General features: G+C 34.9%; 2 protein-coding genes across 3 annotated transcripts; one reads left to right on the top strand and one right to left on the bottom strand.

The window, feature by feature from the left end:
• Positions 1-3,664: 3,664 nt before the first annotated feature.
• On the top strand, positions 3,665-11,335 carry LOC106664342 (4-aminobutyrate aminotransferase, mitochondrial). 2 transcript variants are annotated; one of them, XM_014390009.2, is made up of 11 exons: positions 3,665-4,064; positions 4,135-4,251; positions 4,314-4,426; positions 4,488-4,655; positions 9,633-9,713; positions 9,781-9,979; positions 10,039-10,211; positions 10,281-10,415; positions 10,474-10,631; positions 10,865-11,133; positions 11,197-11,335. In XM_014390009.2, the coding sequence occupies exons 2-11, from the start codon at positions 4,191-4,193 to the stop codon at positions 11,316-11,318; spliced, it is 1,479 nt and encodes a 492-aa protein (XP_014245495.1). In that variant the 5' UTR covers positions 3,665-4,064; positions 4,135-4,190; the 3' UTR covers positions 11,319-11,335. The 2 variants fall into 2 exon arrangements, with proteins under 2 accessions (XP_014245495.1, XP_014245494.1); XM_014390008.2 differs by having other exon boundaries at positions 3,665-4,251.
• On the bottom strand, positions 5,009-6,309 carry LOC106664343 (ubiquitin-like-conjugating enzyme ATG10). Its single transcript, XM_014390010.2, has one exon. The coding sequence runs from the start codon at positions 5,882-5,884 to the stop codon at positions 5,405-5,407; it is 480 nt and encodes a 159-aa protein (XP_014245496.1). The 5' UTR covers positions 5,885-6,309; the 3' UTR covers positions 5,009-5,404.
• Positions 11,336-12,833: the final 1,498 nt, after the last annotated feature.

Below are 12,833 nucleotides of genomic sequence, written 5' to 3'. Positions count from 1 at the left end.
AAATTTGGGAGGATTTTTTTTTCTTCAGTAGTTTGGCCGACAAATCTGGCAACTTTAAAAATGTACTGACACATATGTGCGGTTTGGAGGTGGAAGCCTGGTTGAAGATCTAACTTGAGAATACCTACCATTCCTGTCTCTAACAAGGTGTTAAGGGATAATACGAGGAAAAATAAAAATGCTGCCGTCTATGCGAGATAGAGAGAGGTTTTTGTTAAGATAAAGTTGTTTGTGTTTCCATTTTTTCCATACAAATAAACTGACCTGTCAAATAACTTTATTATATAAAACATATTTTAAAAAACTCATGTTTGCAGTTTAAATTAAATTAAATTAATAACATATATTCTATATAATGAACAATTCTTTAAATAAACATTATAAAAGATTGATTTATAATTTTTATATAAAGTAATTTGTTGAAGTTGTGAGGAGTGTCAAGAATGAGGTACTTTAGAAAAACACCTTTTTCATTTTGAAACCTTTCGACCTTTATTCGAGTCATCTTCAGACCTGGATAAATTACAAAACGTGTTGATTGGAAAAAATACAATTTAAGATGTAAATATAAATTTTGAAACCAAGTATTTCATACTCACATGAAGTGTGGTGAAAAATTGTGTCATGAGTGGGTCTTGAACCCATGACCTCCGTGAAATGGATTCTAGTCACGCTTTTCGCACTTATTTTTCACCTCAACCACACTCCATATAAAAATTATAAATGAATTTAAATAATTACTTTGGTTAACTAGAACCAACTAAGACATATAAATTAAAATAATAAAAACTGTTTTTATTTTTGCAAATCCTCTTTTGTGCTATTTTTGTTTATGGTTGTTTTCTTTTAATTATCATATTTTAACCTAATACTTCTTCTTTTATGGGCTGATATTTCTTTCAATGGAAGTATGAATGTGTGGAATTAACAAGTTACAACTTTATTTGGGATTTTATTATATTGAGTATAATAATAAAATATACAGAATTATACAATTTACTAAACTATACTTTTCATAATGTTAAATATATAAACTACATAAAAAATTCAGTTACAATTGCTAGGGCAACTACCTTACGAAATGCTTCTCCAGATCTCAAAGAGAAACTCAGGACTGATGAGGTAAGGTGGACGGGTCTTTTAGTTTCACACATCCATACTTGTATTAGTATCACAATTAACGAACATTACATAAAAACAATACAAATAGCAATTTGCCAATTGATTGACCAGTACAATTGTTATTATTTTTCTCGTTCATTATTGTAAAAAAAAGAATAAAACAGGCCTAGTGACAAATGTGTTGTGATGGTAATGTATAATTCAAACGCCGCACCATCCAACTTCGCGTCAAAAAACGCTCCGATCGAGCCTTGACCTGCCACCACAAAACATTCGCTTAACAGATGAATTAAAACAGTTAAAAAAGGCCCGCAGTTCTTGTCGTTATTCTGAAAATTGAAAGTTTTGCAGTAAAGCGAAGACGGTGAGATTTCTTCATTTGAATGTTTTAACAACAAGCCATTCAAACAATGTGCTACCGTAGCAAGCTGGGCTCAGCAGTCCACATATCTAGATCAATAGCACATCAAAAGGATATTGCTGATTTTTCATTCTATACAGCCTTAGTTATATTGAGCCCACTTCCGCCTCGGTGAAGTGAGCATGAAAAAGGGTGGTACAATTTTGCTAACTGGTTACTCGGGTTGAATTCTCCTGCCACTACCCAGTTCTCCCCTCGTTGGCGGTTTTTCGATCGAAAGCCGAAAAAGAAAGCTCGAGCGGTAGGTTCAAACGTATTTAAGAAGGTGTCATAAATGACGGAAAGCTTTGGGTCAATGACGCCGCTCAGTCTTGCTTTGTAATCCGAGGCAATAAAAAATATGAGATCGGGTGTTTATTACTAAGCGAAATTTTGCCTCACGTAATAGGACAAAAAACGACCTCAGGGAAAGGTACGCTGAATAATAGTCTATTTCTTACAAATTCCACTACATGAATTTCATTACAATAGGCAGACCAAAATGATCGGTAAGGACTGCATTACATACACGTATAGATTCAACGGTATAGGTTCATTACGCCGTAGATCACACGAAATACACCAAAAAACTGCCCAACCCTCACGAACAATCCAATAACGAGATTCGTAAAGAAAGAAAGTATGTTGTTACATCTTTATAAAAAGATAATAAAAGATAGAAAATATGAATTTATACGATGCTAGAAATTTTAGATTCAATCAAAGTATTTGTACTCGCTCAGTGTTTGTTTTCTGTGTAGATGTGATGTAGATGTGTTGTCACAACACACAAGAATGACACATCTACACAGAAAACAAACACTTTGAGTGAGTACAAATACTTTGATCGAATCTAAAATTTCTAGCATTGTACGAATTCTTTTTTTTTCACATCCTACATGTATTTGTAAAAGTTAAACAATATCTATTGTATCATCCCAGGCCCTGAAGATGATATCAATAAAGAAAGAAATGTTGCCACGTTAAAGAAAATGTTTTTCTAAAACCTATGTCACACCAGACCGCATCGCACGATCTCCAAATAATCATTAACTAATGGTCAATAAACACCACACTTATTTATATTGTATAAATCAAAATATTAATATGTAAAAATTATAAGTATAAATTAAATTAAATAATTATACATCGTTATTTAGAGATTAAACACTTATTATTTTGGTATATTAATTTCATTGTTAGTTAACATAAAAACAAAAATGTTCAACGATTCAGAATATTCTAATTTGGTGTAATTAAAAAAGAGAGGTCAACAAAATACTAGTTTTTGCATATTTTAACAAACATTATTTAAGCAAAATGGGTCGGAAAGGTCAAAAATTGGTTTTGACTAGAAGGCCGATTTTCATGGTTGATAATTCGTTTTAAAGAAATTATCGTGTATTTTGTAAAAAAAAGTCTTAACTAAGTCAAAAATGTCCAAAACAAGGCAAAAATGTAACTAAGGCAACAAAAGCTAAACTAAGGCAAAAAACGATAAAATAATGAAACAAAAAAGTCTAAACTGAGGCAAAAATATAACTAAGAAGGCAAAATCGTTCAGACTAAAGCAAAAAACTCTAAACTAATGAAACAAAAAAGAGTCTAAATTTAGACAAAAATGTTACTAAGGCAAACACGTCTAGACTAAGGCGAAAAAGCCTAAACTATGGCAAAAAATGTTTAAACTAAGGCAAAAAAGCCTAAACTATAGCAAAAAAAAGTCTAAACTAAGGCAAAAACAGCCTAAAGCAAGTAAAAAAAGTTTAAACCAAGGCAAAAATAGCCTAAAGTAAGTAAAAAAAGTTTAAACTAAGGCAAAAAGCCTAAACTATGGCAAAAAAATGTGTAAACTAAGACAAAAACAGACAAAAGTAAGTAAAAAAAGTTTAAACTAAGGCAAAAAGCCTAAACTATGGAAAAAAGGTCAAAACTAAGGCAAAATTTCTAAACTAAAAATATTTAATCTACATCTTCTTGCAAAAATAAAATCAAGAAATTAGTTTAAAACAAAATAATCGCCCCTTTTGAACTGATTTTCGTTTACAGGATCTCTATTCTGTACACATCTCTATGTAAACATGTTTGTGTTTAGAATAAGTGTTTTGTTTTTTTTATAGGCCAGGCACCGGTTTTTTAAATTACCATCCTCCTTTCGTACCTGACGAGACGACCAAGCCGACCCGGTTTCTAAGCTATCAGTTTCACTTTTCTATGAAGTATACATAATACATTTTATTATACTAAGAATCTGCAACTCGGCCAAGTGGAAGTACGGGGTTCGAATTATACTAAGAGTGTAGAACAGCGAGGTCACCCCTTTATCTCAATAATACATTCGGAAAAAGCGAACGTGTGCGACTGACTGGTGGACGCAGTAGAAGCGGAATTTTAAAAAAACTACACGCAATTGCTCAAGGGCAATTTCATGAATCAAAACCAGTTATCGCCGTCTCCGTGTTCAAAAGATTTCTAAAACATTAAGTGCAGAGAACGAATCAGTGCCCCGGTTATCGATCCCATCCCAGTCCTCTTCCGTACGGTAAGAGGCGTGGCTTTTATAATATGCCCACAAGGGCATTTCCATTTAAAAAGTTAAATTGACTCCGTAGCAGAGGACTCACTTCTGGAAATACGCAGAACGTTTGGAAATAAGCAATTCGAGAAGATGGTTTTGCAGAAAGCTCTGTCCAGCACGACTCTTTTGACATCCCAGCTAAGAAAGCAATGTAAGCGACATTCCTTTTAACAATCAAAACGGAATTTTCTGTATATTCAATTAAAATTGTAGGCAGATTTTTAAGCCAACTTGTACCAGGGGAGCCGAGCTCGCCCTCGGTCAATACCAAAACGATTCCGGGTCCCAAATCGCAGAAATTGATGGCAGACATGAACAGCATACAGGTGAGAGACAGAATCCGTTTTAGATCTTTGAATTTGTGACAAAACTCGGACATTTACCCAGCAAGCCGGCTCGGTCCAACTGTTCGGAGACTACGAAAAAAGCCTCGGAAATTATCTGGTCGACGTCGACGGAAACGTACTTTTGGACTCGTACACTCAAATTTCTTCAATGCCCGTCGGATACAACCACCCGGACATACTTAAAATCCTCGCAGAACCCGACAGCATCGTAAGTACGACATCCATCATTGAACATGTCTAACTATATATAATGTCTGCCCTCCAAAACATGATCAAATTTTTTTTTTTTATAGGTGTGTAACAAATACAATTTAAGGATAGGATTACGATATTATATTATTATTTTATATATATAATTTTCGTTTTAGGGGAAGCAAATGGTTCTTATGACCTTGTGTGTGACATTTTGTAGTTCGTTAGTTTGGAAAATAATTTTCAATAATTGTTTAAAATCCATTATATTTCGTCGTCCGATTGACCAAATAATTTAATTGTTTAAATTAATTTTTTTAAACAAAATAATGTCTTTTTTGCTGAACTAAGAGAAAAAAGTAAAAAATATTAAGGGTTAAACACTTTTTCAATGTCCTTTATTTGAATAACTTGGCACAACGGTTGACTTTTTTTTTATCAAATAACAAACATCTGTTTATTGTATTAATATTTTATGTATATTAATTATTGCTTAGTTAATAATTAAGCATTAAGGTATAGTTATGTGTGGAAGTGTAAAGTAAATGTTTACAGTGGGTCACTGGTTCGATTCGGTCCCAATTTACAGATCTCGCGAAACTGAACAGGCCGGAATAGGAGGATAATCAGGGACGACCAATCTGTTGGTGAATCTTAAAAAACTGGACGGGAATCCATTAAGTTTTGATCAGGCGTTCACTTCTCTCAACTCTTTCATTTTTTACTTAAAAAATATTTAAGCAAAATTTTAATTTTGAAATAGGTTTATAGAAAGGGAAACGCGTATTCGTTTGAAAGTTTCAATTTGACAAGGGGTGCGACGGCCGAAAGCCATCTTAAGAGGCCGTTCTTCGCCGGTTCGTCCCCAAGAAGTCGGTCCGATCTGCAAGGGTGGAAATGATAGAAGGGCGTACTGAGAAAGGGATGCTGCTTCTGACTGACGACCTGGAGTGGATTTTCTCCCAGGGAATCGGCCGCGTGCTCCAAGGACGCGAGGATCCGCTCGTAGCCGAGGTAGCCGCCCTGTGCGTCGTTGGCGTTGAAATAGATGACCGGCGACGAGAAGCTCGGGCTGAATAAAACGTTGTAGAGCCAATTAATCGGCTCGCCCTCGATTAAAAGAAGTTGACGTTTTTCCAAGTACCAACGGCCTTCGCCTGCATTCTTCAGCGCCCATCCGTCGCGGATTTTGTCCGAAATTTCTGCTATTTTTTTCGCCTGATCTAAAAAGTCCTGCCGTTCCATCTCTGACTGCGAACTTCATTTCAATTTGCACGAAAACAAAGACGCGACGGTGTCACGGTGACGGCCGTTGGAAGGTTATTTTACTGTTACTTGCAGAATTCAGGTTCACCTGAAGTATTTTACATATCCACCAGAAATTCCCTTCGCTTGAATTTTCATTTTAGGACTTTATTACCGACCTCAGTTTTCATGAATCACTAAAAATGCATTGATTATGTCATGATTGATTGGATTTGTAACATACAAAAATTTATAAACCTCTTTGGAAATAGGAAATGTTTATAGGACCGATGCTTAAACTAGTAAAGCATGATCTGAAAAAAAATAATTTACGGACAGTTTTGACCAGAATAAACTGTTAAACATGGTATTACGCGACTGTCAATAGTCTTTTGTACAGTAAGAATATCACACTACCAAAATTAAATTATTATTATTATTTACAGTCAAAGCCTATTAAAATTATACAATAACAAATATACTTAGGAGATAGAGATTCATAACAAATTATAAATAGTTGGTTAAAGAAATAACTGAATTAGAATTACAATTCAATAACAAATAATTTGAAGTATGAATTATTAAATAAAACATAGCTGTTTTATAAAAATGCTGTTATGCAGTTAACATAATTGATAGAATGCAAACAAAAATTAACTGAAAAAGATAATTATTAGTAATATCCAAGCTAACTAGCATGGGATAGGGATAAAACAGGTGGCCACAAGCCTTTGTGCACCTCGATCTGGGTAGATCTATTGTGCTCCTCTCTATTTTTATAACTCCCTGGACGGCTTCAGGTTGTTCGGTGTTTCCTCCCCTAGTTCCAAGAATCTGAACCTACAAAAACGTGTTCAGCAATCTCTTCCTCTTTTGGCAGTATCTGTGCTCCTATTATGTGCCTTCTTAGGTGGCAGCGCCTGTAGGGGTCCAACCAGAAACCTGGTTTGCTTGCCTTCCAATAATTCCTTTGTAAGTTTTGCCCTTCTATGATCCTCTTTGCATGACTCGTGCCTGGGGTATTATTCCACCAAACTTTGGATTCATTAAGGATCCATTTTAGGATGGTTCTCTTTGGTGGCAAGGTGCTTGACCACAGTAGGGTTTTGGACCAACAGAGTCCGCTCCCTCAACATGTCAACCTTTTCATTGCCTCTGTGCCCTAAATGCCCAGGGACCAGTGCCAGGGTCAGTTCATTGGTGTTGCTGACTTCCGCCAGGGCCTCCATGCAGTTTCAAATACACTTTGCCTTCACCTCGCATGAGGCCAGAGTCTTTAGTGCTGCTTGACTGTCAGATGATGTAATTCCTAGCCTTTTCATTTCCCTGGTGCAATGTTAACCTTATGTTAAGCCTAGTAATATAGTAATAAGGGAAGAACACTGGCTCACTGGGGACTCAAATTTACACGTGTGTTGCGAGCTCCCAAAATAGAGCCAGGAAGAAAGAAAAATAAGCTGTATACTACAGCTGCAGTGAACTCCAGTTCCTGATATTTAAAAAAGAAAAAAAAAAAGAAATATTCATATCCATTTATGTATGTCTTGTTATAGTTCTGTAAACTCTCATGCTCTATTTTTTTAATATTTACAATATATTTTTTTGTAAATACTAAAAAAATAGAGCATGTGTTTACAGAACTATAACAAGATATACATAAACGGATATGAAAAATAAATAGTAGATAAACTGATCTAAACATTTATATCTTGAGACGTCTTGCATGCAATGTTTTAATGAAACAAGCTGTGATTTTTACTATGTTTAAATTGTGATGTTGATAATGTAATTAGAATTTTGTCCTTCAAAAGATAAAACATCTCTTGATGCAACTAGGAAATCCTTAAACATGTTGTTTTCAGTTTATCTTATCTTTTCTTTTTCAACCATTATATACACTTGATTTTATTGTTTGGTATTTATTTATATCACATTTACTGTTTACTTTTTTACTCCAACAATGACACATTGAATTAAAATTAAAGGATACAATCAAGTTCCTAGGGATAACGCTAGATAGGAAACTTGATTGGAAAGGCCACATTAAAAACATACATAGGAAAGGCACTATATCCATGGTGCAGTGTAGGAGAATCGTTGGTAGAACATGGGGTATTAAACCATGGGTGGCCAAATGGATATACACCGCGATCATACTACCAAGATTTCTATTTGCAGCCCTAGTTTGGTGGAATGGGCTAGAAAACAAAGGGGCTATTAACAAGCTAAGGTCATTCCAAAGACTAGGTTGTATGATGATGACGGGAGCTTTTCCCACTACACCAACCCTAGCTTTGGAAGTGATAACAAACACCACACCTCTACACATTGAGGTCAAGGTTAAAGCACTAACCAGCTGCTATAGATTAATTAGTGAAGGCAGCTGGAACCATAAGGGAAATAATATAGGACACTCGAAAATTTTACATTTATTGAGTAAGGTCAACAACCAACTACTGGGTGTAAGCGATAAAAAGGTGAAAACACCTTTAGGGAAAAAATACTTTCAGGTAGTCACTCCCTGTGACTATAACTATAGGTCTGATGATGACCATCGTAGTCTAGATTGCTACACCGATGGCTCACTCATTAAGGATAAGGGAAGTGGTGCTGGAATACACATACCTAAATTAGGGATCAGCATCTCCTATCCTCTTGGTAATAACACCTCGGTCTTTCAGGCAGAGGTCTGGGCCATTAATGTCTGCTGTAGAACACTGATGGATAACAAGATTAAGGGAAAAGATATTAAAATTTTTTCCGACAGTCAGGCCAGTCTAAAATCATTACAAAAAGAACTATCAACATCTAGACTGGTAGAGGAAACCGTTGAACTCATTAATAGGACTATCACCAGGTATGAGAATAGGGTAACCCTCGTATGGATACCTGCTCATAAGGGGCACTATGGCAATGAGGAGGCGGACAGCCTGGCCAAGGAAGGTTCAAATACTGAGTTCGTCGGACCACAACCGGTATTACCCCACTCTTTAAGCACAGCAAAAGAGAGTATAGGTAGCTGGGGCATGAAACAATTCCTAAAGGAATGGAATATGTCCCCAGGATGCAGACAATCGAAGGAGTTTCTGAAGGAAATCAAACCTAAAGAATCGAAATGGCTATTCTCTAACTCTAGGAGGGGAATAAGGAGGCTGATAGGTATCCTAACGGGCCATTGCCCCTTGAGAAGACACCTCTTCATAATGGGTACTCTACCAGACCCCTTCTGCCGCTTCTGCGAAACAAAAGAAGAAACGGCCCGACACTACCTCGCAGAATGCGATAGGTATGCTAGGGAAAGATTTAATACTTTCGAAGGAGAGGACATAACCAAAACACTCCCCAGGATAAAATGGTCCACAATCCTGGGGTTTGTGAATAGGTCCAATAGGTTTATACAGGACTCGTGAGCCGACCAGGTCCCGGACCTTCTAGGGATGGGGTACGGGCCTACTCAGGCTTTTAACCCCTCGGGTCCTGGTCGCCCGCCCTGTGTAATATATAATACTCCAACAATGGGTATATGCTATTACACTGAAGAAGTGTTGACTTAAAAGTTAACTTAATCAGATTTAATAATAAATTTGCTTTTAAAAATGGAAACTATGTTTTTATCTCAATAATTAATACGTACCTACAAAATGTATACTTTTTCCACTAATTTCTTAGTTTATATTAGATTTTTTTCCAAAATCTTAAATAAAACAACAGTATAAATAAAACATTATAACAGATTTTGAATTTTTAGCGTACTTTAGCAAACAGGCCGGCACTTGGTGTCTTTCCAGGTGGAGACTGGCCGGATAAACTCAAGTCTGTTCTTTTAAATGTAAGTATTATAAATAAATAAAAATTCTGAAATATTTTTTAATCTTTATTATTATTATTTTTTAAAGGTGGCTCCACCAGGTTTGAATAAAGTGATGACAATGATGTGTGGATCATGCTCAAATGAAAATGCTTTCAAAGTGATTTTCATTTGGTACATGCGAAAGATTAGGGGCTTTGACAAAAAAATCTCCGATCTGGATATGGAATCGTGCATGATCAACTTGCCTCCAGGCTCACCAAACCTCAGCATATTATCTTTTAAAGGTGGTCAAAATAATAATAATGATAATCGTAATTTAATTTTATACTGATCAATTTTTCAGGCGCGTTTCACGGAAGGACTTTAGGATGTTTGACAACGACTCATAGTAAACCTATTCATAAATTGGACATTCCTGCTTTTGACTGGCCTATTGCTCATTTTCCCCAGTACAAATATCCTCTTTCTGAACATGTTAAAGAAAATGCAGCTGAAGATAATAAGTGTTTAGCAGAGGTAATGTGTAATAGATTTTACATTTAGAAATTACAATTTTCAATTAAAAGTATAAAATTTTCTTAACAGGTCGAGGAATTGATAGAAAAGTATGCAAAGAAAAACCCGGTTGCAGGTGTAATTGCTGAGCCGATTCAGTCTGAAGGTGGTGACAATGAAGGTTCCCCGGAGTTCTTCCAGGGGCTTCAGAAAATATGCAAAAATGTGAAAAAAACACGGTTTGCCGATTTTATAAAAATTTAAACATCTCAAACATTTTCAGCGTGGGATTGCATTCTTGATTGATGAGGTACAAACTGGAGGAGGGCCGACCGGAAAAATGTGGTGCCACGAGCACTTCAATTTGCCTTCTCCACCAGATATTGTCACATTCAGCAAAAAAATGCAACTTGGAGGATTTTACCACACAAATGAAATGATGTAAAATAATTGGAATATCTTTAAATCCTTGCTTTGTATATCTTTTTGTATTTGCTGTGTGAAAGAGAGAAAGAGAGAAAGGGAAATTGACGGTTTTATTTAATCACTCAATTAGGTCTCTTACACTTAATATTTTAAAAAAAGTTATTTTATGTACATAATAATTATATAATTTGCAAATCATCATTGAAAATCCATTTCATAGATTTCTAATTTTGTAAACTTTCAATCAGGGTAGATAAGCCCTACAGGATTTTCAACACTTGGATGGGAGACCCTGGGAAACTTGTAATCCTCGAAGGTGTGTTGAATGTGATAAAAAAGCACAAATTGCTCGACAACGTTCAAGAAACAGGAGATGTTTTGAAAAGTGGGCTTCACAATTTGGAGAAAAAATATCCCGACTTGATCAACTCTGTCAGAGGACGTGGCACTTTCTTGGCTTTCAATGCGAAGAACACAAACCTTAGAGACAGCATTGTCACCAATTTGAAAATGCAAGGTATATTTTTGAATTGAATTATTAATTACAAAAGCAAATTTTGAATACACGTTTGGTTTTTAGGTGTGCAGTCAGGAGGTTGCGGAGAGATGTCAGTCAGATTGAGGCCAGCTTTGATTTTCCAACCACACCATGCTGAGATATTTTTAGACAAACTTAACAACGTCCTTTCACAGTTAAAATAAAGAGGCACAAACGTAAATTCTTTGTTTAGGACTCATTATTTTACTTCTAGTCTCGCTAATTTTAAGTTGTATCTGTCTTGAAACTTCCATATTAAGAAAATGTCTTCCAAATAAGCAATTAAGATTAATATTTTTTTGTGTAAAGTGTATTATTGCTATTTTAACGTTTCATGCGTTTAAATAGAAGAGAAGAGCTTGTAATACTATTTGTCTTCCAAATAAATATGTTGTGAAAATGTATGCAAATAGTCCTATTTTTATGTTTCTTGAATTAAAATAAAATCTTGAAACTTATGGTTATGGTCTTCCAAAAAAAAAAAAAAAGAAAAAAAGAAGATATTTTTTGTGGAAATGTAATATATAGCACTATTTTGATGTATTTTCTGTTTAAATAAAACTACGAATGTATTATGAAACTACTTGTAGTATTTAACATAATACCTTCCTTTTTTAAAACTGTACTAATCACAGTTAGAGGAAAAGCAAAACAGTTTAATTATTCATTATTACTTCCCTTAATAACTTATCATAAATTACATGAAAGAGATTTTTTAACACAAATTAACATATTTGCTGTGGAGCTAATGGTCTTACCGCCGACTTCTTGTCAAGGTCACTAGGTCCAGTCATGCGGATTTTTGTGCCTTACAAGAGCCAGTCAGGTTTTTTTTCGCATTAATTATTATTAAAATTTTGCCAATTGTTAATAGCTTTTTACCATGTTATTAAAAATGTTATACAATTTTTTAATACTATTAAAATCTCTGCTCATCTTAAAGATTAGTATTTAATCTTGCATTAGTATCTGATGCAAATCAATCAAACAATCCTGTTGAGCAGATGAGAGTTAAGATGATAGTCTTGTCTTGTCAAAGGCTCTGAGAATAAGGACAAGTAAGAAGATTAAGGTTGAGCTGAGATGCCAATCAGACCGAGAACTAATCGAGATGTGATGACAGTCATATCAAGAATTGTTCAGATGTGAGTTGAGCTCGAGGACAGTAGGGGTTGAGTCAAGGATTTTTGTGTGAGCAGGATAATAGCTGGTTTGATCAGCAAGACCGTAGAAAGTCTAGTTCATGCTGTTTTCCACTTTATTGCCTACAATTTTCTTTTCTCTGAGTCATTTGTATTTTGAGATGTTTGTAAACTCCATAAAAAAAATAAAGTGTCATATTTGTTATTTTAAGTGAGTCAATGATAAAAATAGGACAGTGTAGTTTAGGAAGAACAACGTATTAAAAAAACAAAACAAAACTAATATTTATTTTTTGAACAGTCTTCGTTATATGCATAAAGTATGTAGAATATGTACTGATTCAAACTAACTGAAAGAATCTAGCCAAAAACTTTATAACATAGTATGCTATATACAGTCAATCACACCATTGCCTTAGACTCTAAAATGCGCTTCAGTTAGCGGACATAGGGTCAGATAAAATTCTTAAAATACACATCTTAAATTACAATGACTTGATAAAATCTTGAATATATTACAAGGAAAGCCAGAGACTA

This window comes from Cimex lectularius, unplaced genomic scaffold, assembly GCF_000648675.2.
Source record: "Cimex lectularius strain Harlan isolate CLEC.00 unplaced genomic scaffold, Clec_2.1 scaffold373, whole genome shotgun sequence".
Classification (NCBI taxonomy): Eukaryota; Metazoa; Arthropoda; class Insecta; order Hemiptera; family Cimicidae; genus Cimex; species Cimex lectularius.
The sequence above is the reverse complement of the archived record's forward strand: the minus strand, read 5'-3'. Positions and strand labels throughout refer to the sequence as shown.

What these genes read in the sequence shown, in the direction of transcription:
- LOC106664343 (XM_014390010.2), bottom strand. Translation starts at nt 5,884, where the DNA reads ATGGAACGGCAGGACTTTTTAGATCAGGCGAAAAAAATAGCAGAAATT.
- LOC106664342 (XM_014390009.2), top strand. Translation starts at nt 4,191, where the DNA reads ATGGTTTTGCAGAAAGCTCTGTCCAGCACGACTCTTTTGACATCCCAG. An exon ending in ATAATAAGTGTTTAGCAGAG is followed by an intron (nt 10,212 to 10,280) that starts GTAATGTGTAAT and finishes TTTTCTTAACAG; the next exon opens with GTCGAGGAATTGATAGAAAA. An exon ending in CACCAATTTGAAAATGCAAG is followed by an intron (nt 11,134 to 11,196) that starts GTATATTTTTGA and finishes TTTGGTTTTTAG; the next exon opens with GTGTGCAGTCAGGAGGTTGC.